At 38.4% G+C, this 27,870-nt stretch overlaps 1 protein-coding gene and 1 pseudogene across 2 annotated transcripts in view; both read right to left on the bottom strand.

The window, feature by feature from the left end:
• Nucleotides 1-176: 176 nt before the first annotated feature.
• LOC309855897 (m7GpppX diphosphatase pseudogene) lies at nucleotides 177-5,503 on the bottom strand (annotated as a pseudogene). The gene is made up of 2 exons: nucleotides 5,442-5,503; nucleotides 177-1,382 (listed from the first exon to the last, which is right to left on the bottom strand). The product of its transcript is annotated as a m7GpppX diphosphatase pseudogene (transcript).
• A 16,166-nt stretch (nucleotides 5,504-21,669) lies between these two features.
• The window catches only part of MAGT1 (magnesium transporter 1), a 79,088-nt gene continuing 72,887 nt past the window's right edge, over nucleotides 21,670-27,870 (bottom strand). Inside the window, exons 9-10 of the mRNA XM_082716031.1 lie at nucleotides 25,700-25,790; nucleotides 21,670-23,658 (exon numbers count right to left, since the gene is read on the bottom strand). Of these exons, the coding sequence (XP_082572157.1) occupies nucleotides 23,643-23,658; nucleotides 25,700-25,790 (107 nt within the window). The 3' untranslated portion in view covers nucleotides 21,670-23,642. The remainder of the gene's footprint in view (nucleotides 23,659-25,699; nucleotides 25,791-27,870) is intronic.

Here is a 27,870-nt window from a genome sequence, read left to right as displayed (position 1 = left end):
AATTAGTGATAAAGAAGAGCTTACTTCTGCTATTTTGCTATTTATTTTCTATATGTCATATATACTTTGTTCTTCATTCCTCCATTACTACTCACTTTTGTGTTTAATTGATGTTTTTTGGACTGTATCATTTTGATAACCTTCTCATTTCCTTTTCTATATATATATATGACTAATACTTTATTCACATCCTAGGAATAAGCCAGTACAAAATACATTTTTTTTAAAAAATTCACTTGGTGCTAAAAGTCCCGAGCCCTTCCCCAGGTCCCTCCCACCCCCGTCCCCAATCCCACACATCTGTGCTCTTTGCCGGGCAGCCCCGGGGTTGGACTCAGCTTGTCTGGGCCTCCTGCAAGAGCCCGAGCAGTGGGTCATCAGCCCTGAGGGCGAAGGTGAGGGTGCGCCGCTGGTAGTAGTCCGGATCACATTCCAGGTTCTCGATCACGTCCGCTAACAGATGAGCCCGCTCCACGCCTGTGCCGGGGGCCTCGAAGCCCAGGGCCGTGAAGTGCACGTGCAGATGGTAGTAGGAAGGCAGGTAATGCAGGTACACGCGGAGCTGGTCCCCCTTCACCTGGTAGCGCTGCAGGATGGCCTCCTGGCCCTCCCGGAGGATATTCCTGAGCAGCGGCAGGTGCTCTGGAGTGAGGTCCCGAAGCGATCGGATGCCGCAGCGATGGCAAATGGCGATCAGGTACAGGTCATCAAGCTGCTGTTGGTTCCACTTGAGATCGGGGATGAGGACAAAGCCATCGGAGGGATGTGGGTTCTCAAAAACAATCCGGTCGGTTTCCGCCTTCTTATCCAGAATGTTGTACACCCACTGGATGCTGAGGCTCTGGGACTCCAGGTGGGGTAAGGTGATGTTCCTGTAATCGCTTCCCGTCTCTCGGACCAGGCGGAGGTCCTGGCGCAGGTACTTCTGCAGATGCTTCTCTGTGGCGGGGTAAACCACAGTTGTCTTCACGTCACTCAGCTGCCGTGGAGGAAACAGGTGATAAGTGCTGTAGATATCATTGGAGAACTGCAACTGGAGCTCAGGGTTGCCCTTCAGGAGCTGGGCCACCTGCTCTACCTGAAACGGTGTCTTCTCTAGGATCACAACAGCATCCTCTCCATCTCCATCTCCATCCCCAGAGGTCTCATTCACCTTCCCATGGAGAAAAATGATTTTGTCCCTCGCAGACTCCCTCAGCACTTTTTTCACTCTAAAGCTGGAGAACGGTAAGCGCACAGGGGCAGAGGTACCATTCCCAACTCCCGTTCCCTTTTCTTCTATGCCGGCGGCTTCCGCCTCCTCCGCGTCTGGCTCGCGCTTTCTCTTGCTGGGTTGAGGCGCTAGGTTCGCCCTGTTGCTCGGCCAGAGCTGTGCCCCTTTTCTATATATTTTTACATTATTTTCTTAGTGGCCATCCTGGAAACTACAATAAATATCCTAAACTTGCAACAATGTATTGTGAGTTAATGCCAACTTAACTTCAATTATATGTAAAACAGTGATTTTTTTACAGCTCCATCCTTCCCCTTTTATGTTGTTATCATCAAATATATCTTTATGCATTGTGTGCTTTTAACATACATTTATAATTATTGCTTTATGCCTATTATTTTAAATCATATTGGAAAATAAAGAGGAGATATGAATTAAAAATGCAATAATACTGGCTTTTATTTACCCATGTAGTTACTTTTATTGGTGATCTTTATTTCTTCATATGGTTTTGAGTTACTGTATAGTGTACTTGAATTTCAACCTAAAGAACTTCCTTTAGTATTTCTTGTTGGGAAGATCTACTAAAAACAAATACTCTCTGCTTTTATCTGGGAATGTCTTAATTTTTCCTTCATTTTTGAAGGATTGTTTTGCCAGATCTAAAATTCTTGTTTCAGGGGACCCTGGGTGGCTCAGTTGGTTAAAGTGACTGCCTTCGGCTCAGGTCATGATCCCAGGGCCCTGGAATTGAATCCTGCATTGGGCTCCCTGCTCTGCAGGGGAGTTTGCTTCTCCCTCTGCCTCTGCCTGAAGTTCCCCCTGCTTCTGCTCTCTCTCTCTGTGAAATAAATAAACTATTTTTAAAAAATAAAATATAATTCCTGTTTCAGATATTTTTTTCATTCAATACTTTATATATGTCATCCCACTGCTTTTCGACCTCCTTGGTTTCTAACAAGAAATTGCCTGTTGATCTTACTGAGGATCTCTTGTAAGTGACAAATCAGTTTTCTCTTGGCACTTTGAAGTCTCTTTCTGTGTTTGGTATGTATCTCTTTGTGTTATCTTATTAATTTATTTCTTTTATTTATGTGTATTTATTTTATTATTATGTTATTTGGAGTTTGGTGAGCTTATTAGAGCTCCAAGTTTTACTTGGAGTTTGGTGAGCTTATGTAGGCTCATTTCTTCTATCAAATTTGGTATATTTTCAGCCATTATTTCTGCATATATTCTTTCTGCCTTTTCTCACTGTCCTCTTCTGCTGGGATTCTTATGTGTATATTGGTGTGCTTGATGCTGTCACACATGTCTCTTAGATTCTGTTAGTTTTCTTTATTCTTTTTTTCTTTGTGATTCTTCAACTGGGTAATTGTAAATTGGCTTATCTTCCTAATTAGTATTTCTTTCTTCTGCCTGCTCAAATGTCTTTTTGAAGTAGTAAATTATTTTCACCACTGTATATTTCAGCTCAAGAATTTCTATTTGGGGTGGCACCTGGGTGGCTCAGTGGGTTAATCCTCTGCCTTTGGCTCAGGTCATGATCTCAAGGTCCTGGGATCGAGCCCCATATTGGGCGCTCTGCTCAGCACAGAGTCTGCTTCCCTCCCTCTCTCTCTGCCTGCCTCTCTGCCTACTTGTGATCTTTGTGCAATAAATAAAATCTTTAAAAAAAAGAATTTTTATTTGGTTCCTGTTTGGGATATCTCTTTATTTCTTTTTCCCCAAGATTCATGTGTTTTATTTTCCCAGCTTTATTTTTTTAAGATTTTATTTATTTATTTGACAGAAATCATAAGTAGGCAGAGAGGCAGGCAGAGAGAGAAGGGGGGGAGAAGCAGGCTCCCCGCTGAGCAGAGAGCCCAATGCAGGGCTCCGTCCCAGGACCCCGAGATCATTACCTGAGCCGAAGGCAGAGGGCGCCTCTTTTCCCCACTTTATTGAGATATAATTGGCATATAACATCATATATGTTTAAGACATAACAATACGATGATTTGATACACATTGTGAAATATTTACAACAATAAGGTTAGTTAGCATATCATCCTTTACTCACATAATTACCATTTTGTTGTTGTTGTTATGATCTATCTCTTTATTGACATTTTCTGGTGAGACATTGCTCACTTGATTTTCCTCAGTTCTTAGAACATGGTTTCATTTAGCTCTATGAACATAATTTAAATAGCTGATTTAAAGTCTTTTTCTAGTAAATAAAATATATAGGCTTCCTGAGGTATAATTTCTTTTTACCCTGTGAATGGATCATATTTATTTATTTATTTATATGTCACATAATTTTTTTTTCTGAAAACAACATTTTGAATATCATAATGTGGTAACTTTGGAAACCAGATTCTCTTTTCCTTTTCTGGGTTTGTTGTTGATTATTGTAGTTGGTAGTTTTTGCTTAGTGAGCCTTCTAAACTATTGTGCAAGCAGTGTGTGGAATCAAACTGTGCCCCTGGAGCATGCTTAGCCAGTCTGTTTACAACTCTGCCTTAGTCTTCAATTCTTGATCACACTGAGCATAAAGATCAGCCAAGGTTGAAAGCTTAGAGAATTCTTAAGTCTCTTCTGAGTATGTATCCTGTTTGGGGCATATAATTTTTTTTTCTCCAAGTAAGTGTCTTCTCAGCTTTTCTTCTCAGATTTTTGGTGGATTTATTGTTTGTCACAACTGCAATGTTTTGTCCCAGGCAGCAGTTGCTTGTTCATTTGTCTTTCAAGTTTTTCTTTTTTTTTTTTTTTTAAGATTTTGTTTATTTATTTGACAGACAGATCACATGTAGGCAGAGAGGCAGGCAGAGAGAGAGGAGGAAGCAGGCTCCCTGCTGAGCAGAGAGCCCGATGTGGGGCTCGATCCCAGGACCCTGAGATCATGACCTGAGCTGAAGGCAGAGGCTTAACCCACTGAGCCACCCAAGTGCCCCATCTTTCAAGATTTTCAAGGAACACCCTGCTCATGGTTCCTTTTCTGCTCTGAGAGACTTCTGAATTAGTGAAACTAAGGAAAGCCCCTTGTGCCATTCCTTCTGGGAACCCACAAAAACAGGTCAAAATAGATAAACACAACGTTGTTTGTTTTTTTTTTATAAAGATTTTATTTATTTATTTGACAGAGAGAGAGATCACAAGCAGGCAGAGAGGCAGGCAGGGTGGGGGGAAGCAGGCTCCCCACTGAGCAGAGAGCCTGATGCGGGGCTCAATCCCAGGACCCTGAGATCACGACCTGAGCCAAAGGCAGAGGCTTAATCCACTGAGCACAATGTTTGGGGAATAAAATCTGCTCTGCTCTCTTTAGGACCAGCTACCTACACTGAGAGCACAGACTGCTGAATTCAAGACTCAGCCGCACCAAAGTAGGAAAATAGGGCAAGGCTAAAACAGTATGAAGCTCTCCTACCATGCTTAAATTGCCTTCTCGCGATTCAGCATTCACTTGATTGCTTTCAACCCTTCACTATTTTCCAAAGTTCTGAAAAAGTTGATACTGACAGTTTTGCTAATTTTTTCAGTGTTTCTATGGAGGGATGGGTCCTCCAAGGTGTTTGCCATTTTCTGTTTTGGTTATTTTTAGCCCTTCACTATTCCATATAAAATTTAAAATCAGGGGCACCTGGGTGGGTTAAAGCCTCTGCCTTTGGCTCAGGTCCTGGGATCGAGCCCCACAACAGGCTCTCTGCTTGGCAGGGAGTCTGCTTCCTTCTCTCTCTCTGCCTGACTCTCTGCCTACTTGTTATCTCTGTCTGTCAAATAAATAAATAAAAATCTTAAAAAAAATTTTAAAATCAAGATTTCAATCTTCACACCCTGAAAAAAATCTGTGAAATTTTTATTGGAACTGATATGAAAATTGAGGGCTTTATAATATTGAATTCTGACATTTATGAAGTGGGCATATCCTTTATTTAGGTGTTAATTTCTTTCAACAATGTTTTTACTTTTCAGGGCATGTCTTGCATATCTTTAATTACATTTATTCCCTTTTTTCGTGTCATAATTTTATATTATTTTTTAAATCAAATTTTAGTTAATAATGTAATATTGGATTCTGAAGTAGAATTTAGTGCAGGGGCATTTGGGTGGCTCAGTTGGTTAAGCATCAGACTCTTGATTTCGGCTCAGGACATGATCTCGGCATCTCCAGAGTGGCTGCACCAGTTTGCATTCCCACCAATAGTTTAAGAGAGTTCCCATTTCTCCACACCCTCACCAATACCTGTTGTTTCTTGTACTGTTAATGTTAGCTATTCTGAAGGGTGTGAGCTGGTATCTTATCATGGTTTTGATTTGTATTTCCCTGATGATGACTGATGTTGAGCATCTTTCCATGTGTGTGTTAGCCATCTGCATGTCTTCTTTGGGAAAGCGTCTATTCATGTCTTTTGCCCATTTCTTAACTGGATTACTTGTTTTATGGGCATTGAGTTTCACATGTTCTTTATAGGTCTTTATACTAACCCTTTATCATATGTATCGTTTGCAGATATTGTCTCCCATTCCATAGCCTGACTTTTAGTGTGTTGATTCTTTACTTCTCTGTGCAGAAGCTTTTTGTCTTGATGAATTCCCAATAGCTCATGTTTGCTTTCATTTCCCTTGCCTCCAGAGACATGTTTAGTATTGGCTACAGCCAAGGTCAAAGAGGTTTCTGCCTGTGTTCTCCACTAGGATTTTGATGCTTTCCTGTCTCACATTCAAGTCTTTCCTCCATTTTGAATTTATTTTTGTGTATGGCATAAGAAAGTGGTCCAGTTTCATTCTTCTGCCTGTGGTGTCCAGTGTTCTCAACACCATTTGAAGAGAGTTTTTTTTTTTTTTACCATTGGATATTCTTTCCTGCTTTGTCGAATATTAGTTGATGATATTAGTTGTGGGTCCATTTCTGGGTTCTTTATTTTGTTCCATGGATCTATGTGTTTGTTTTTGTGACAGTAGGATATTGTCATGATGACTACAGCTTTGTCATATAGTTTGAAATATTAGATCATGATGTCTCCAGTTTTGTTTTTCTTTTTCAGAATTTCTTGGGGCATCTGGGTGGCTCAGTGGGTTAAAGCCTCTGCCTTCCGCCCAGGTCATGATCCCAGGGTCCTGGGATCGAGCCCCACATCTGGCTCTCTGATCAGCAGGGAGTCTGCTTCCCTTCCTCTCTCTCTGCCTGCCTCTCTGCCTACTTGTGACCTCTGTCTGTCAAATAAATAAAGAAAATCTTAAAAAAAAAAGAATTTCTTTGGTTATTTGGGATCTTTTGTGGTCCCATACAAATTTGAGTATTGTTCTAGCTCTGTGAAAAATGCTGGTGGTGTTTTGGTAGAGATTGCATTAAACATGTAGATTGCTTTGGTTAGTACATTTTAACAATGTTCTTCCAACCTATGAGCATGGAATGTTTTTCCATTTCTTTGTCCTCTTCAATTCTTTCATAAGTGTTCTATAGTTTTCAGAGGACACATCTTTTACCTCTTTGGTTAGATTTATTCCTAAGTATCTCATGATTTTTGGTGCAATTGTAAATGGGAACAATTCCTTGATTTCTTTTTGTGCTTGTTCATTATTGGTGTAGAGAAATGCAACAGATTTCTGAAAATTGATTTTATATCCTCCAACTTTTTTGAATTTCTATGTTACTTATAGCAATTTTTTGGTGGAGCCTTTCTAGTTTTATACATAGAATATAATGTCATTGGCAAAATGTGAAACTTTGACTTCTTCCTTGCCAATCTAGATGCTTTTTCTTTCTTTTTGTTGTCTGATTACTGAGGATAAGATTTCCAGTACTATGTTAAAGAGTAATGGTGAGAGTGGACATCCCTGTCTTGTTCCTGACCATACAGGAAAGTCTCTCAGTTTTTTTGTTTTTGTTTTGTTTTGTTTTTACCATTGAGGATAATATTAGCTGTGTGTCTTTCATATATCGCCTTAATGATGTTGAGTTTTGTCCCATCTGTCCTTACTTTGATGAGGGATTTTATCAAGAAAGGATATTGTATTTTGTCAAAAGATTTTTCTGAGTTTATTGAGAGGATCATATGGTTCTCGTGCTCTCATTTATTAATGTGGTGTATCACCTTGATTTATTTGCAAACATTGAACTACCCCTACTGCCCAAGAATAAATCCCACTTGATTGTGGTGAATGATTTTTTAAATGTACATTTGAATTTGACTTGCTAGTATTTTATTTTAAGATTTTTTTATTTTAGAGAGAGGGCATACAGGAGCAGGGTTCAGGGCATATGGAGAGGGAGAGAGAAAGAGAAGTAGACTCCTTGCTGAGTGTGGAGCCCCATGCAGGGCTCCATCTCGTGACCCTGAGATCATGACCTGAGCCAATATCAGGAGTTGGATGCTCAGCTGACTGAGACACCCAGGTGCCTCTTGCTTTGATAGTATTTTATTGAAAATTTTTGCATCCGTGTTTATCAGGCACATTGGCCTATAAGTCTCCTTTTTAATGGGGTCTTTGGTTTTAGAATCAAGGTAATGCTGGTTTCATAGAATGAGTTTTCAATTTTCCTTCCATTTCTATTTTTTTGAAAAGTTTGGGAAGAATCAGTATTAACTCTTCTTTAAATGTCTGGTAGAAATCCATTGGGCCAGATGGCCCAGGATCTTTGTTTGTTGGGAGTTTTTTGATTACTGATTCAGGTTTTTGCTGGTTATGGGTCTGTTCAAATGTCTATGTCTTCCTGTTTCACTTTTGGTAGTTTGTAAATTTGTAGGAATTTGTTTATTCCTTCTAGGTTGCCTATTTTGTTGGCATATAACTTTCAAAATATTCTGTTATAATTGTATTTCTGTGGTGTTGGTCGCGATCTCTCCTCAGAATTCCTGATTTTATCTAATTGGGTCCTGCCTCTTTTCTGTTTTATAAGTCTGGTTAGAGGTTTATCAATTTTATTAATTCTTTTGAAGAACTAGCTCTTATTGTTTTTTAAGGATTGATTGATTGATTGATTTGAGAGAGTGAGCATGGGGAAGGGGTGATAGAAGATGGGGGAGAGCAAGAAAATCTCAGGGAGATTCCCTGCTGAATGCAGAGCGCAACAGGGAGCTTGATTCTCTCAACCCTGAGATATAACCTTAGCCAAAAATAACATTAGGATGCTTAACCAACTGAGCCACCCAGGTGCCTCATGAACCAGCTCTTAGTTTTGTTAATCTGCTCTACTGGTCTTTGTTTGTTTCTTTCTATATTATTTTTTCTGCTCTAATCATTATTATTTCCCTTTTTCTGCTGGCTTTAGGCTTTATTTGCTGTTCCTTTTCTAGCTCCTTTAGGTGTAAGGTTAGTTTGTGTATATGAGATTTTACTTCCTTCTTGAGGTAGGGCTATATCGCAATGTGCTTCCCTTTTAGGACTGCCTCTGCTGCATCCCAAAGGTTTTGGACTGTCCTGTTTTTTTTATTTTATTTGCTTCCCTGTATTTTTAAAAATTTCTTCTTTAATTTACTGGTTAACCCATTAATTTTTTTAGTAAGTTCTTTAATCTCCATGTACTTTAGGTCTTTCCAAATTTTTCTTGTGGTTGACTTCAACTTTCATAGTGGTATGTTCTGAAAATATGCATGGTATGATCTCAGTCTTCCTGTACCAGTTGAGGCCTGATTTGTGACCCAGTATGTGGTCTATTCTGGACAATGTGCCATGTGCACTCAAAAAGACTGTATATCCTACTGCTTTAGGATGAAATGTTCTGAATATATCTGTTATGTCCGTACAGGCTAGTGTATCATTCAAAGCCATTGTTTCCTTGTTAATTTTCTACTTAGATGATGTGTCCATTGCTGTTAGTGGGATGGTAAAGTCCTCTACTATTATTGTATTATTATCAATGAGTTTCTTTATGTTTGTTATTAATTGATTTATATATTAGGGTGCTCCCAAGTTGGGGGCATAAATATTTACAATATTTAATATTTAATAATAATATTAAATAATATTTATAAACAATATTTAATATTAAATATAAATATTTACAGTTAGAGCTTTATGATGGATAGACCCCTTAATTATGATATAGTGCCCTTATCTATCTCTCATTACCAACTTTGTTTTAAAAATCTAGTTTGTCTAATATAAGTATACCTATTCCAACTTTTTCTTACATCCATTAGGATGGAGAGATGGTTCTCTCTATCCCCTTAATTTCTATCTGCAGGTATCTGAAAGGTATGAATTTAGTGCCATTGTTTTACCTGTAGAATTGGTATTTCTAGTGATGTTTTCTGTTCCTTTCTATTGTTTGTTGCTTTTTTTTTTTTTTCTTCACTCATGGAGTCCGCAGGGTGCCTGGATTGCACAGTTGGTTAAGGGTACTACTCTTGGTTTCAGCTCAGACCACGATCTCAGGGTCATGAGACTGAGCTCTGTGTTGGGTTCTGCCATCAGCAGGGAGTCTTCTTGGGATTCTCTCTCTCCTTCTGCCCTTCCCCTCATTCTTGCTCTCTTTCTCAAATAAATAAGTAAAATTTTAAAAAGAGTCCCCTCAAAAATTTCTTCCAAGGATGATTTAGTGGTCACAAACTCGAATTTATGTTTGTCTGGGCAACTCTTTATCTTTCCTTCTATCCTGAATGACAGCCTTGTTGGATAATGAATTCTTGGCTGCATATTTTTCCCATTCAGCATGTTGAGTGTTTCTTGCCACTGTTCTCTGGTCTGCCATGTTTCTGCAGACAAATCTGCTGCAAACCTGATCTGACTTCTTTTGTAAGTGAAGGACTTTTCCCCCTTCCTGCTTTCAGGATTCTTTTCTTTTCTGTGTATTTTGTTAATTGGACTATGATGCGCCTTGGCAATGGTTAGGTTTTGTTGAATGTAATGGGAATTCTCTGTGTTTCTTGGATTTGGAAGTCTGTGTCCTTCCCCAGATTAGGGAAGTTTTCAGATGTAACTTGTTCGAATAAACCTTCTGCCCCTTTTTCTCTCTCCTCATCTTCTGTGACTCCCATGATAAAAATGCTATTTCATTTCAATAAGTCGCTAAGTTCTCTAAGTCTACCTTAGTTATCCATTATCTTTTCCCCTCTTCTTCTCAGTTTCATTATTTTCCATAATTTTAACTTCTGTATCACTGATTCATTCCTCTGTTTTGTCCATCCTCATTTTTATGACCTCCATTTAGGTTTGCATCTTGGTTATAGCATTTTATGTTTGGCTGGACTAGATTTTAGATCTTTTATCTCTGCAGTAAGGGATTCTCTAGTGTCTTCTACGATTTTTCAACTCCAGCTTGTATCCTTATAATCATTTTAAATTCTAGATCAATACACCCAAGGATACTATATCCAGCTAGGCTGTCATTGAAATAGAAGGAGACATAAAAAGCTTCCAAGACGAACATAAACTAAAGAATTTGCAATCACCAAACCAGCCCTACAAGAAATATTGAAAGAGGTCCTATAAGCAAAGAGAGAGCCTAAAAGTAACACAGTCCAGGAAGTAACAGAGACAATGCACAGTAACAGTCACCTTGCAGGCATATTTTTCTTTCAGTAGTTACCCGGAATGTAAATGGGCTAAATGCCCCAGTCAAAAGATACAGGGTATCAGGGGTGCCTGGGTGGCTCAGTGGGTTGGGCCACTGCCTTCGGCTCGAGTCATGATCTCGGGGTCCTGGGATCGAGTCCCGTGTCGGGCTCTTTGCTTGGCGGGGGGCCTGCTTCCCTTCCTCTCTCTCTGCCTGCCTCTCTGCCTGCTTGTGATCTCTCTGTCAAATAAATAAATAAATTCTTAAAAAAAAAAGATACAGGGTATCAGATTGGATAAAAACAAAAACAAAAACAAACAAACAAACAAACAAAACCAATACCCATCAATCTGCTATCAGCAAGAGACTCATTTTTAGACCCAAAGACACCTCCAGACTTTAAGGGAGGGATGGAAAACTATTTACCATGCTAATGGACATCAAAAGAAAAGTGGGGTGGCAATCCATCCATCAGACAAATTAGATGTCAAACCAAAGCCTATAATAAGAGATGAGGAAGGACACTATATCATACTTAAATATTTATGTCCCTAACATGGTAACAGCCAATTAATAACAAAATCAAAGAAACACATCAACAGTAATACAATGATAGTATAATAGACTTTAACACCCCACACATTGAAATGAACAGATCATCGAAGCAAAAGATCAACAAGGAAATAGGGCTTTAAATGCCACAGTGTACCAGATGGACTTCACAGATATATTTAGAACATTCCATCCCAAAGCAATAGAATACACATTCTTCTCTAGGGCACATGAACATTCTCCAGAATAGATCACATCCTGAGTCAATCAGATCTCAACCAGTACCAAAATATTGAGATCCTTCCCTGCATATTTTAGGACAACAGTGCTTTGAAACTTGAACTCAGTCATAACAGGAAAGTTGGAAAGGACTCAAATACATGGGGGCTAAAGGGCATCCTACTAAAGAATGAATAGGTCAACCAGGAACTTAAAGAAGAATTTTAATAATTCGTGGAAACAAATGAAAATGAAAACACAACTGTTTAAAATCTTTGAGATGCAGCAAAAGTGATCCTAAGAGGAAAGTATATAGCAATACAAGCTTTTCTCAAGAAGCAAGAAAGGTCTCAAATACACAATCTAACCCTACACCGTAAGGAGCTGGAGAAAAAACAGCAAACCAAGCCTAAACCCAGCAGGAGAAGAGAAGTAATAAAGATCACAGCAGAACTGAATGAGATAGAAACCAAAAAACACAACAGACCAAGGAACTAGGAGCTTATTCTTTGAATGAATTAATAAGACTACAAACCCCTGGCCAGACTTATCAAAAAGAAAGAGAAAGGACCCCAATAAATAAAATCATGAATGAAAGAGGAGAGATCACAACCAACAACAAAGAAATACAAACAATTATAAAAACATATTATGAGCAACTATATGCCAACAAATTAGACAATTTGTAAAAAAATGGATGTATTCTTAGAGACATGTAAACTATCAAAACTGAACTAGGAAGAAAATAGAAAACCTCAACAGACCCATAACAGACAAGGAACTTGAAGTAGTAATCAAAAATCTCCCAACAAACAAGATCCCAGGGCCAGATGGCTTCCCAGGGAAATTCTACCAAACACGTAAAGAAGAATTAATACCCATTCTTCTGAACCTGTTCCAAAAAATAGAAACGGAAGGAGAACTTCCAAACTCATTTTATGACGCTAGCATTACCTTGATTCCAAAACCAAAGATCCCATCAAAAATGAGAATTACAGACCAATAACCCTGATGAACATGGATGCAAAAATTCTCAACAAAATACTAGCTAATAGGATCCAACTGTACAGTAAAAGGATTATTCATCATGACCAAGTGGGATTTGTCAATGTGATACACTACATTAATAAAAGAAAGGAAAAGAACCATATGATACTCTCAAGAGATACAGAAAAAGTATTTGACAAAGTACAGCATCCTTTGTGATTAAAACTCTTCAGAGTGTACAAATAGAGGGTACATACCTCAATATCATAAAAGCCATCTATGAAAAACCCACAGCAAATGTCAAATGTCATTCTCAATGGGGAAAAACTGAGAGCTTTTTCCCTGAGACCAGGAACATGGCAGGGATGTCCACTATCACCACTGCTATTCAACATAGAACTGGAAGTCCTAGTCTCAGCATCAGACCATGAATAAATAAATAAATAAATGGCACCCAAATCTGCAAAGAAAAAGTCACTGACTCTTTGCGATGATATGATACTGTATGTGGAAAACCCAAATGACTCTCACCCCACAACTGCTAGAACTCATACAAGAATTCAGTAAAGTGGGGTACCTGGGTAGCTCAGTGGGTAAGCTGCTGCCTTTGGCTCAGGTTATGGTCTTGGGGTCCTGGGATCAAGTCCCGCATCGGGCTCTGTTTGGCCGGGAGCCTGCTTCCTCCTTTCTCTCTTTGCCTGCCTCTCTGCCTACTTGTGATCTCTGTCTGTCAAATAAATAAATAAAATCTTAAAAAAAAAAGAATTCAGTGAAGTGTCAGGATATAAAATTAATGCATAGAAATCAGTTGCATTTCTATACACCAACAACAAGACAGAAGAAAGAGAAATTAAGGAGTCAGTCCCATTTACAAGTCCTCCAAAAGCATAAGCTATCTAGGAATAAACTTAACCAAAGATAAGAAGAATCTGTACTCAGAAAACTGTAGAATGCTCCTGAAAGAAATTGAGGAAGACACAAAGAAATGGAAAAACATTCCATGCTTATGGGTTGGAAAAACAAATATCATGAAAATGTCTATGCTACCCAGAGCAATCTATACATTTAATGCAATCCCTATCAAAATACCATCAAGTTTTTTTTGCATAAATGGAACAAATAATCCTAAAATCTGTATGGAACCAGAAAAGACACCAAATAGCCTGAGGAATGTTTAAAAAGAAAAGCAATGCTAGTGGCCTCACAACTCCGGACTTCAAGCTCTATTACAAAGCTGTAATCATCAAAACAGTATGGTACTGGCACAAAAACAGACACAGGTAACAGACACAGACACAATGGAACAGAATAGAGAACCCAGAAATGGACCCTCAACTCCATGGTCAGCTAATCTTCGACAAAGCAGGAAAGAATATCCATTAGAAAAAAAAAAACAGTATCTTCAACAAATTGTGTTGGGACAACTGGACAGCCACATGCAGAAGAATGAAAATGGATCATTTTCTTGCAAGGTACACAAAAATCAACTCAAAATGGATGAAAGACCTAAAGGTGAGACAAGAATCCATCAAAATCCTGGAGGAGAATACAGGCAGCAACCTCTTCAACCTCAGCTGCAGCAACTTATTCTTAGAAACATCGCCAAAGGCAAGGGAAACAAAAGCAAAAATGAACTATTGGGACTTCATAAAGATAAAAAGCTTTGCACAGCAAAGGAAAAAGTCAACAAAACCAAAAGACAACTGACAGAATGGGGAAAGATATTTGGAAATATCATATCAGAGACAGGGCTAGTATCCAAATCTATAAGGAACTTATACCAAAGTTATATAAAACTCAATACCCAAAGAACAAATAACCCAGTCAAGAAATGGGCAGAAGATATGAACAGACATTTCTGCAAAGAAGGCATCCAAGTGGCCAACAGACACATGAAAAAGTGCTCAACATCTCCTGGCATCAGGGAAATACAAATCAAAGCCACAATGAGATACCACCTCACATCAGTCAGAATGGCTAAAATTAACAAGTCAGGAGCCACTCTGGAAAACAGTATGGAGGTTCCTCAAAAAGCTGAAAATAGAGCTACCTTATGACCCAGCAATTGCACTGTTGGGCCTTTCCCCCAAAGATACAAATGTAGTGATCTGAAGGGGCACATGCAGCCTAATGTTTATAGCATCCGTGTCCACAATAGCCCAACTATGGATAGAGCCTAAATGTCCTGTGGCAAATGAATGGATAAAGAAGATGTGATGTGATACACACACACACACACACACACACACACACACACGTGCGTGTGCACGCAATGTAATATTATGCAGCCATCAAAAATGAAATCTTGCCATTTGCAATGATGTGGATGGAACTAGAGGATATTATGCTAAGTGAAATAAGTCAATCAGAGAAAGACAATTATCATATGATCTCGCTGATATGTGAAATTTGAGTAACAAGGCAGAGGATCATGGAGGAAAAGAGGAAAAAAATGAAAGGGGACAAAACCAGAGAGGGAGACAAACTCTAAGAGACTCTCAATCTCAGGAAACAAACTGAGTGTTGCTGGAGTGGAAGGGGGTGGGAGGGATAGGGTGGTTGAGTGATGGACACTGGGGAGTGTATGTGCTATGGTGAGTGCTGTGAATTGTGTAAGACTGATGAATCACAGACCTGTATCCCTGAAACCTATAACATATTACAGGTTAATAAAAATAAAAAATTATAGTTCAGACCTTTTATTATATCTGTATTAATTAAATCCCTGTCTATGAGTTCTACTTCCTGTCCTTTCTTTTGGGGTGAATTTCTCCATCTCGTCATTTTGTCTAGAAAACAAAGGAAGAAACAAAGCAAAACAAAAACAGAAAGAAAAAAAACCACAAGTAGATCTTGTGTGTGCTTTGGTGTGCTTGTTAAAAGAACGCAGATCTCAAAATAAAAAATAAAATAAAATGAAAATTTAAAATAGATAAAAATATGTAAATAACTAAAATAATTTAAAAAAAGAATTGGAAAAATAAGAAATGAAAATATAAAGAAGAAAGACTAAATGTAAAAATGACGCTAGATTCCTTTTCTAGAGCTAATGCTTTGCAGCACTCTGTGAATTAGTGGGAGTGTTGTTTGTGCTGGTCTTCTGGGGTAAGAGCCTGCTGGGCTGATCCTTAGACTGTCTTGTTTTCAGTGGAAATGTGCTTCTAGGATGCAGAAGGTTGGGGCTTGGTGTAAGCGGCTCCATCCTCCTCTAGGCGACGCTGTTTTGCTCCCTGAAGTGTTTCAGTGCTGATGGGAGGGATGAATATGCCAGAGCCCTGCTCTCTAGCTTCAGCACCGAAATTTCGAGCCACCCCACTTTTCAGTGAGCCCTCACAGGAGAGTATTCAATCACCCTTCTTGTGTCCCAGGTTTCTGTCTGAACCCTGCATTCACCCTGCCTGTGACCAAGGTTTTCGATCTCAGGCACACAACTGAGTTTCAAAACTCCCAATTTGAGGGACTCCTATGGCATAGACCCACGCTTTTCCTCTGGTGGTGGGTCTTACCACCCTTTTGCTATTTTCTAGCCCGTCCCAGGAAAGCAGTTTAACAACTACAAAGTGGTTCACAGTTTATGGCAAAGCAGAGCACTGAATCAGTACCAAAACCAGCATCTCCTAGCTGGCTTCCCTGCTCCTCTGCCTGGAAATAGGGCAGCAAATTGGCTCCACCTGTTCTTGTTGCAACTCAGGGGTTCTTCAGACCTTGCTGTCACTCTTGGGATTCTGCCCCCCTTTGCCACCCAAGCACCTTTAAGCCAGGCATGTTCCCGATGGTGACAGGCTTCTTAAAGTTCTGATTTTGTGTTCTTCTTATACTTTGCAGTTGCCTCCAGAAACAGGCTCCCTCCCTGCCCCCATACCAACAGCTCTATCTCCCCCAAGTCAATTCTCTGCACCTCCTACCTCCCTAAAGTTGGTCATTTTTGTCCTTGATTTGCGGTTTTTGTTCTCTCAGACCTCTGATTGATTTTTTGGGTGTTCAGAATGATTTGATAACTAGCTGTGTTCAAAGGATGAGACAGCTTAGGGTCCTCCTCCTCCTCCTCCTCCACTATCTTAACTCCTCCAGCCATTTATTCCTAATAATATCTTAATCTGAACTAACATTTAACAGAACTAGCTAGCTAGTCACTATCAAGGAATTCTATCTTCCTTTCTTCTGCTAAGCTGTTGGGACTTGAACCTATTACATATGAGACTATAGCAAAATGGTAATACTGGTATTGTAGTATTTATTTTTTATATTACCAAAACATTGGCATTTTATAAAAATCTGAGATAAAATTTTCACAGTTGTCTAGCTACATGTTGTCCTCAGATATTACACCTGAAAAGGGTCCAGAGAGAAATAGTAAGGGTTCTTTATACTTTTGGCTTGAATCTTTCCAAATAGAATGATTAAAAATTAATGATGTAGGGCGCCTGGGTGGCTCTGCCTTCGGCTCAGGTCATGATCTCATAGTCCTGGGATGGAGGCCGCATTGGGCTTTCTGCTCAGCGGGGAGCCTGCTTCCCCCCTCTCTCTCTGTCTGCCTACTTGTGACCTCTCTGTCAAATAAATAAATAAAATCTTTAAAAAAATTAATGATGTAGGGGCGTCTGGGTGGCTCAGTGGGTTAAAGCCTCTGCCTTCGGTTCAGGTTATGATCCCAGCGTCCTGGGATCGAGCCCCACATCGGGCTCTCTGCTCAGCAGGGAGCCTGCTCCCTCCTCTCTCTCTCTGCCTGCCTCTCTGCCTACTTGAGATCTCTATCTGTCAAATAAATAAATAAAATCTTAAAAAAATTAATGATGTATTTTATGGTGACTAACACAACACAATTAAAAGAGAAAGAGAATGATAAAAAAAGAGAAAGGAAGTAAAAAAATAAAAGAGAGAAAGAAAGGAAGAAAGGGAAAGAGAAAGAAAGAAAATATCAGCGCCTGGGTGATACAGTAGGTTAAGGTTCTGACTCTTGTTTTGGGCTCTGGTTGTGATCTCAGAGTGGTGATATCAAGCCCTGCACTGGGCTCTGTGCTCAGCAGGGAGTCTGCATAAGATGTAGGGGCGTCTGGGTGGCTCAGTGGATTAAAGCCTCTGCCTTCGGCTAGGGTCATGATCCCAGGGTCCTGGGATTGAGCCCCACACTGGGCTCTCTGCTCAGCAGGGAGCCTGCTTCCTCCTCTCTCTCTCCCTGCCTCTCTGCCTACTTGTGATCTCTGTCTGTCAAATAAATAAATAATTTTTTTTAAAAAAAGACTCTCTTCTCCTTCCAGCCCTCCCCCCTTGCTTCTCTCTAATAAAATCTTTTTTTAAAAAAAGAAAGAAATCTCAATTAAAAGAAGTGACGAGAGGTCAGCCTTATGAGAATGAATTTGACATTTAAGGGGGAAAGAAGCGAAGAAAGGAAGAAGTCTAACCAGAGAGGAACAGAAGAACTTGGGTTTTCAGGGGTCTTGGAATTGGTCCTAGAAACCACCCTCCCTCTTTTTCCTTTTCTCCTCAGATTTCCATACTATTCTCTCTTTCTGTTTCTCTAAACTTTCTCCACCACTCAGTTCTAAGAAGACTCCATGAGAATTAGATAGAGGCCCAAACTGTTTGTAAGGGAAATAAAAATGACTGATAAACATAAGAAAAGGTGTTTGGAGTTACTGATAATTCAGGAACAAGTAATTAAAACGAGGTATGATGAGAGAATTTTATTTTATTTTTTTAAAAGATTTTATTTATTTATTTGACAGACAGAGATCACAAGTAGGCAGAGAGGCAGGCAGAGAGAGAGGAGGAAGCAGGCTCCCTGCTGAGCAGAGAGGCCTATGCGGGACTCTATCCCAGGATCCTGGGATCATGACCTGAGCTGAAGGCAGAGGCTTTAACCCACTGAGCCACCCTGGCGCCCCTGATGAGAGAATTTTAAAACAAGAAAAGGGATAAGGGTGGTAAGAATATTTTTAAAGTGTGCGTGTTGTTCATAGAGAAGTTTTCGAGTACCATGTAACTCTGGGCATGACTCAGGATGTAAATGACTCTGACTTCAGATTTTAAATACTGAATTGATACAATACTATATTTGCAGGAATATTTTGGCATTTAGGTGGGGGCAGGGACCAAAACAAAAGAATATTTTGGCATTTCAGGACCTTAAAACTCTCTTTTAAAATTTCAATTTCTGGGACACCTGGGTGGCTCAGTTGGTTGAGCAGCTGCCTTCAGCTCAGGTCGTGATCCCAGCGTCCTGGGACCGAGTCCCACATTGGGCTCCTTGCTTGGCAGGGAGCCTGCTTCTCCCTCTGCCTCTGCCTGCCACTCTGTCTGCCTGTGCTCACTCTCGCTCCTCTCTCTCTGACAAATAAATAAATAAAATCTTTAAAAAAAATAAAAAATAAATAAAATTTCAATTTCTGTCACAGAAACCTCTCCCTTTGCTTCCCATCCCAATCCCAAAAAAGTAATGAAACCTTTCTCTGTACCCATAACATGTATTCTCCCACCAGCACATAGGACTGCATTTGTTTTCTTGTTTATTTCCACAAGATTGTAAACAACTCAAGAGCAAAGACCTTTTTTTTCTTTATTCAATCTGTAGTTTTACTGAGCATGTACTATGCAGCCATTTTAGAAAATGAGCATACAGAGATGAATAAGACAATATTCCTGTTCTCAAGGGAATTACAGTTAGGGGAGAAAAGAGGTAACTACAAGATAGAATAAGAGACCTCAGCCTGCACTAAATAAAAGAGGAGGGGTATAGAACCCAAAGTGGGAGGTCAGGAAAACTTCCCAGAAATTGTGTTTGAGCTGTGTTTGAGGGGGGGAAACATTTCATTAATTTTATTTGAGGGTCACAAAAAGAACTTCAGACCTGAAGTTCTCTAGCTGTGACTGCTGGCCGCAGAGCCATGGCCAGGCATCATGAACTGGAAGGCTCAAACCAAATGGATCATTTCTGAGTCTGGATATTTGGGAATGCCCACATATCCTGATGAGTTTCTTCCAGATCTAAGTCATTTACAAAGCACTCATTGGAATATACTAATCATCACTGACTATGCAGGCAGGGTTTACCTGAATGTCTTTAAATTGTTCCCCCAAAGAGCCCGAAGACCATGATTCAACATTTTAACCATAAGTCATACCTTCTCCAGCTGTACTCATATTTTCAGGACAATGATGAAATTACAAAGTGGTGTCAATGAGTAAATGCCAACATGGGGTGGAGGCCAAGGCATTACTATTTTAGTTTTGATGTGTGGTAAAATATGCATACAATTTGCCATCTTAACCATTTTTTTTGAAATAAGCTCTAAGCCCAATGTGGGGCTTGAACTCAAGAGTTCCATGTTCTACTGACTAAGCCAGCCAGGTGCCCCTAAATTCTACTTCCACAGATTAAAGAGAGTCCATTGAAATTCTTCCCTTCTTCTGAAGCCTATATCAGCCGTTCTAGGGAAATGCCTCTCTCATTAGGACCCTTCTCTCAGGGTCTTGATGTCAGGAAACAATTCAAGGTAGACTAACTATGATTTCCATGTCTCCAGGGAATAATTTACATCTCGCACTGAAACCTAATCCATAGGAAATTCACAGCAAAACTGGAAACCCATAGGCCTTTCCTTGGAACAACTTTTGGTGAGCTGTGTCACCTATCTAAGGCAGATTTTCTTTAGCATTCAAAATGAAGGGACTGATTAAATGGTATTTATGGTTCTTTTGGCTTTGATTTTCTGTCAGATTAACACTGCTATAGTTGGTTTCATTCTTGGTTATACCTGGGCATTTAAATCAAGATCTGATACTAACATATTGGTTTCAAGTAGATCCTTTCTAAAAAATACTTCAATGCATATTAAACAACCTGCAGCTGGGCACCTGGGTGGCTCAGTGGGTTAAGCCTCTGCCTTCGGCTTGGGTCATGATCTCAGAGTTCTGGGATCAAGTCCCGCATCGGGCTCTCTGCTCAGCAGGGAGCCTGCTTCCCTCTCTCTCTCTCTCTCTCTCTGTGCCTACTTGTCATCTCTCTCTGTTAAATAAACAAAATTAAAAAAAAAAAAACAACAACCTGCAGCTATAATGGTCTCCACAAGCATTTCACAGCTTCTTCAGAAATCTGATTACAAAACATCCTACATTTCAACTGATTTAATTCAATACCAAACCTGAATATCACAAATGATACATATTCAAATTTAACTATATCTTTAATATTTTGCACCTAAAACAGTGGTGCTAGAAGGAACACTAAAGTAATTTAGTTCAATGCACTTGCATCAGAATAAAGAAATAGGTCCTGAAAGAACCTATTTCAAGTGACTTGCCTATGGTCACATAGCTAGACAGAGAATAAGAACTAAAATCTGTTTAAGAGCTAGATCTCTCTATTTCCTGTCCAGTGTTCCCATTCCATGTTTGCAAATGTACTGTTGTTCAGTCTCATATAACATCATAATCCGTCTGGGTAACTGTTTCAAATCAATTATTTAGTACAAAAAGGTAATGAGCTAGTCACAGTGTTCACCAACTGGGACAAAACTAGATCAACCATTGAAGACAGCCATTCACCTACTTATCCTGGCTGTTTTAACTAACCTACAACAACATTAATGAAAGATAACATATGGAATCCTGGAAGAATGTATCTCGATTTAGAAATACTTAAGGAAATTGGCCTATCAAACTTACTGTAGAAATTTAATTATATTTTCTTTATTTTTAAGATGTTATTTATTTATTTGACAGAGAGAGAGAGAGAGAGAGAGAGATCACAAGTAGGCAGAGAGGCAGGCAGAAAGAGAGGGGGAAGCAGGCTCCCCACTGAGCAGAGAGCCTGTATGTGGGATTCGATCCCAGGGTCCTGAGATCATGACCTGAGCTGAAGGCAGAGGCTTAACCCACTGAGCCGCCCCAAAATTTAATTATATTTTCACCCAAAATGAAATAGCCCAGAGGCACCTGGGTGGCTCAGTCTAAGTGACTGGCTCTTGATTTCGGCTCAGGTCATGATCTAAGGGTTGTGAGATAGAGCTCTGCATCAGGCTCCACACTCAGCAGGGAATCTGTTTGAGATTCTCTCCCTCTCCCACTGCCCCTCCCCTCCGCCTGCTCTCAAGTGCACGCTTCTCTCAAATAAATAAATAAATCTTTTTTAAAAAACTGAAATAACCTAATATTATAATCCTAATTTAATGTTTTAAATTCACCCCCTTTTCATGTTAATAAAAAAACTTAAGAGTTTAGATTGTAAAAGTTTATTGATGTGGTCAAAAAGCAAACAGCCAGACATTTGGTTATCTTTGCTACTACAATGTGTCATTTTGAATAGTATTTTTAAAATGCATAACAAATATTCAAAAATTACTAGAAAAGTAAATTAAGAGTCTACATAAGGCACTTCAGATGAAAGCGAACTTCAAAATTTCCACAAAAGTAACTCTAAGTTTAGTAAATCTGCACTCTACAGATTTTAGCCAGAATGCAATTCTTCTCCTTCCACAAGAAAAATGTGCTCTTAAGGGAGACAAAACAAATACAAAAAAGCGTCATTCTTTTGATGCTCATGGCACATCATAGGGAGCTATACAGATTACATGGCAGTAGTATAACCCTGGTCAATTTGTACAAATCAGGGCATCTTCATACAAATGTCATAAGAATCACAGCATAAATTTATTTGGCCTGAGACAATTATAATATGAACAGCAGATAAGGAATCCAGAATCACACAATTTATAGGGAAGTAATTAACAAAAAGTGGAACCACTAAAGAGTAAAAAGGTCAACTATATACCCTGACCTGCCAAATCTTGGAACAAAAACAAAAAAGCCACATAAAACATTTCTTCTTAGGCAATTATATTCATCTCTTCTGCAAATCTCTATGATATAAGACTTCTAGACCACATGGTTAAGTTATTAGATGGTAAATAGTAGGCAAAGTATTATTTTGACATAATACTTTTAAGATTTAAAATTGTTCACAGTCATTATTATCGTATTTCCATAACAGTGAAACTATGGAGAAGGTTATGGCTAGATCTAATGAGAACCAAAGCAAAAATTTGGACAAAAATTTGGTTTGCATATATGGTTATTTCCACTGACAGAAAAAAAAGACAAAACTCAAAACCTCTTCAAATGTTTACTGTTTCTCCACTTCAAGTGAAAGGATGAAGGCTAAAGTAATAGCAAAAACATAACTTTCAAGAAACAATTTACTTTCTATTCATAAGCAACAACTCAATATATCAGGATATGCTTTTCCCAATCTAGGGGAGTCCTTTTCCTAAATACAAGGGTTAATGAAATACGTTAGAACTGTAATACAGGAATCGACTTAACTAGATGAACCTATTTTTTTCTGTGAGGCACAAATGAAAGAAATGACAATCTCTAATTTGTAGAAACAGTTCAGACCATTTTTAAGTTACACTGATTTTTAGCACTAAGCCACATTTTATTAGAGGGGCCTACCTAAAATAAATTAAGGAGACAGAATGAACCTGAAATCTTTCCAAATAAAAGGAGTTAACACCACACTCATGCAGAAATCATAATCCTGTATTTAGACTTTCTAATGTCTACAGCTACCAAGAAGCATAGCTAGCACTGTATTTCAGTAGGAAACATGAAGGAGGGAGAGGACTGGCTAGTCTTCTTTTCTAAAGGCTAGGCATGTCAGAAGATCACATAGCACATAATGATTTTTCTGCCCAAAAGAAAAGATGTGCAAAGTATACACATCCATGCAAATATGAAACAGCTAAGAATGCATTCCTGATGCATTTGTCTGTAATAGGCATATGTAGGAACACCTGGTCAGGACTATTTTTCCCTACCTTTGGATAAGATAATATAAAATTAGATGGCTAACAGTTAACTAAAGCAGTTCTGAACCTTGTTCTAATTCAAATGTAGTTATAAAATTTTTATAATGTACTTAATACTATTAAATTAAATGTTATACATACAGTTCATCAGCGAGGGAAGGTTAAAAGGAGAACTGTATCCAAATACTTCATGATTTTGACAAGAAATTGCTTGTTAAGGCACTACAAATCTTTGGTTAAATGATTAACTATTTAAATCACTTGAAAAAAAGAGGTAATACAAAATACACAAATTTCATTCTTCTTTTCAAACACACACACACATTTTTCATTTTTCAATTTCCATTACTCCAGTGTCTACATATCTCTGGGATCCTTTTTAACTCATCAGAAAGCTGAAACAAAAATATTAAAAAAACGATTAGTCTCTAAAAAAACAATAGGCCTTACTTCTAATAAATATCTTGATTTTAGACGAAAGAGCATTTGGGTGCATGTGTAATAAACTTTGAGTATTAATAACAAAAAGGGAGAAACGCCAACATATTAAGATAGTCTTAGAAGAGAAGGAAATAGACATAAACTTGTTTTAAAAAAATCTCGTGAAGAGAGACACTGATTAATAATTGGATCAACCATGGTGATGAAATAAGCAATAGAAATCCCAGCAAGATTACCCTTGCATCCCAGTTAGTATTCTATAAAGAAAAAATTATTTTAAAATATAAATACACAGAAGAATAAATCAAGAATCAAAGTTCTAGTAGGTTTTGTTCTTAAAATTAAGTTACATTTGCCAGCCCAAGTGTCCATTAACTGGTAAGTGGATAAAAAAGAAGGAAGTTTTGCCATTTGCAATGACATGGATAAGCCAGAGAGTATTCTGCTAAGTGAAATAAGTCAGAGAAAGACAAATAACATATGATTTCACTCATGTGTGGAATTTAAGAAATAAAACAAGCAAAAGGAAAAAAAAGGGGCAAATCAAGAAAAATACTCTTAACTATAGAGAGCAAACTGAGGGTCACCAGAAGGGAGGTGAGTTGGGGGGATAGGTTAAAGTGATGGGGATTAAGGAGTGCACTTGTGATAAGCATCTTGATTTTAGACAAAAGAGGTGTCAATAGGTATTGTATGGAAGTGTTCAATCACTGTATTATACACCTGAAACTAGTATTACACTATATGTTAACTAACTAGAATTTAAGTAAAAACTTAAAAAGAAATAAAATTAAGTAAGTTTGCAAGAAACAACATGCAAAAGAAGACTAATTTATGATGTTCACTGATTAAAAGGCATCCAGGAATGTCATGAAATAATGAATCAACTAGAGAGTTGTTCAAAATTGTCTACTAAAGGGGCTTCTGGGGTGCCTGGGAGGCTCAGTTGGCTGGGTGACTGCCTTCGGCTCAGGTCATGACCCTGGAGTCCCAGGATCCAGTCCTGCATCAGGCTCCCAGCTTCATGTAGAATCTGCTTCTTCCTCTGACCTTCTTTCCTCTCATGTTCTCTCTCTCACTCTCTCTCAAATAAATAAAATCTTTTTTAAAAATTTCACTTGATATAATTTATCTTTAGTGTTCATAATCCTTTACACGACAGGACAATGTTGTATTAAAAGAACATGAATTGGGCGCCTGGGTGGCTCAGTGGGTTAAGCCGCTGCCTTCGGCTCAGGTCATGATCTCAGGGTCCTGGGATCGAGTCCCACATCGGGCTCTCTGCTCAGCAGGGAGCCTGCTTCCTCTCTGCCTACCTGTGATCTCTCTCTGTCAAATAAATAAATAAAATCTTTAAAAAAAAAAAAAAAAAAAAAAAAAAAAAGAACATGAATTATGGTGCCTGGCACTCAGATGATAAAACTCACAACATCCCCCATTATGTAGGTATATCTCTTGTGGCTATTAACAGAATAAAATCAAGAATTTAGATCAGGGGAGTTAATTTCTTCCCTGAGCCTTAGAGATCACTATGAACATTTCAAGACAGTTAGATCTTCTTGAACACTCCTTCCTATACTCTTTATAAACTGGATTCTAAAAAAATGTTGTTTATGCCATCTAAAGAGCCCTAAAAAGTAGAGGTGTGTGAAGTTTAAAAAAACATTAAAAAAATAATTTGTTCAAGAGAAAATAGGGTATGCAGACAATGTATAAAATATTCTAACCATTAAGTGTTCTTCAGATTTCTAGATTAAATTAGGTGATGTCAGAATAACCCTCAAAAATGTTCCTGAGAAATCACATACTATTGTCCACTGTATCATAATTATCTTAAGTTAACTTTTATAAGCAACATACTTAAGTTAAAGCTTTTATCTGCTTTAGAAGCTACAACAGTTTGGAGGTAAAGCAAAAAAAAAATATTACAAAGCAACAGCAACTCTAATCATTCTAAGTATAGGTAATCACTATGTAAGTGTAAAATAATCATACCTATATGGATATCCATGATATTTAGATCTGAAAATAGAGAGCATCCAACTGAAGAATAATACAACAAGCGCAATACCAGCCACACACATTACTGCAGAAAAACAAAAGTGTAAAATGAGCATGTTAGATGTAATAAAGAACTAGGGCATAAATGGTAGTCTACACTTCCAAGAGTGAAAATTTAGCGGTAAACCTCAACTTTCCAAAAATTTCCATGCCCATTCTTAAATCTTTAGGATTCTGCCTTCCCATTTAATTTGACCAATTACAATACAATAGAGTAGTTCCATTTATATGCTTGTGCAATTTAATTTTGTGAAGTAATAAAGTCATCACAGTCAAGAATTTAGTGTTAAAGGGGCACATAGGTGGCTCAATAGGTCAAGCATCTGACTCTTGATTTCAGCACAGGTCATGATTTCAGGGTTTAAGATGGAGCCTTGGGGCACCTGGGTGGCTCAGTGGGTTAAGCCTCTGCCTTCCGCTCAGGTCGTGATCTAGGGGTCCTGGGATGGAGTCCTGCATCTGCCTCTCTGCTTGGCAGGGAGCCTGCTTCCTCCTCTCTCTCTCTGCCTGCCTCTCTGCCTACTTGTGATTTCTGTCAAATAAATAAAAAAAATCTTAAAAAAAAAAAAAAAGATCGAGCCTTGAGTACTGCGCCATGCCGCAGAGCCTGCTTCTCCCCCTCTCCTTCTGCCCCTCCCCCATGCATGTGAGCATGCTCACACTAATAAATCTTTAAACAAAAAAGAATTAGTGTTAGAAAATTTTACTACTAACAAGATAATCACTTAGTCACTTAATAAATTTCTTCTATAGCGTTAAATGTGGCCTTTTGTGTGTGTTAATACAGCAGTTGAAGTTCTAGGGAAACGTACTTATTGGCCGACACTAAAAACCTTGTCTTGTTATACTTTAGGGAGCAATTCTTTTTCCTTTTTAAATTTTCACACAATATATTTAGGTGTTAAAAGGTAAATGTTAAATATATTTTTAATGAGTATTAACACATGACACAAAATGTGGTATGGATACTGATTTACAGACATCTGGGGCGCCTGGGTGGTTCAGTGGGTTCAGCCTCTGCTTTCAGCTCAGGTCATGATCTCAGGGTCCTGGAATTGGGCTCTCTGCTCAGCAGGGAGCCTGCGTGCCCCCTCCCCACCGCCTCGCCTGCCTCTCTGCCTACTTGTGATCTCTGTCTGTCAAATAAATAAATAAAATCTTTAAAAAAAAAGACATCTAACAACATCATTGTGACACCCTCACTTGAAAGTACTTTATTCGTTTATAGGTAACTACACCACCTATATAAGGAACTCATTCAACGTGGATTCCTCATTTGAATAATGAGGGGGAAATACCATGAATCTTGGTCCTAAATTCATACTCTCTCCATTAATCTCATATGCTCTAGTTTAGCATAGCAGTTAACAACCTTAACTTTGGATGCCGATCCCACAATGCTCAGGTATGATTCTCATAACTTGAGGCTCGTTCAAGTCCTGAAACTAAGACTGGCTAAGAAGCATAGTGGTGGGGATGTGGGAAAGCATGTGTTCTACACCCATGGAAATTCTAGGGAAACATACTTATTGGCTGACTCTAAAAACACAATTTTTAGTCTTACTATACTTAGGGAACCATTCTTTTTCCTTTTTAAATCTTCACATAATATAATTAGGGGCTAAAATGAAAATGTTACACATATCTTTTAGTAAGTATTAACACATGAGCTATTGTATAAGTCTTTTTTATCTAACACACACACACACACACACACACACCTGTGTGTAGATATAGTATCAGTGTATTTACATTTGTATTCTACTTTTTTCACATAATATATCTAAAAGTGTTTAGGGCAGTTTCTGGTAGATAACAAATATTAAATAAGTATTTGTTATTATTAGTTGTGATTATTCTAATGTGCCACCAAAGTGTTTTATAATTAATTGATACTACCAATGTAGCATTCAGAGGGCCTTTTCCCAATAATGAATACCGAAATAGGCAAATTTTTAAAAGTCAGGTAATGAAAGGATTTATACCGACTGGATACAAAATTGATACATTAGTTCTACTTTTGTAATATGTAAAAATTCATTTCAATTCAGCAAAATAAGAATCTCCCAAATTTAAAATCCAATGTCATCATATTTTTTCAAATA

Source organism: Mustela nivalis, assembly GCF_964662115.1.
Source record: "Mustela nivalis genome assembly, chromosome: X".
NCBI lineage: Eukaryota > Metazoa > Chordata > Mammalia > Carnivora > Mustelidae > Mustela > Mustela nivalis.
This window is presented reverse-complemented; position numbering and strand designations above follow the sequence as displayed.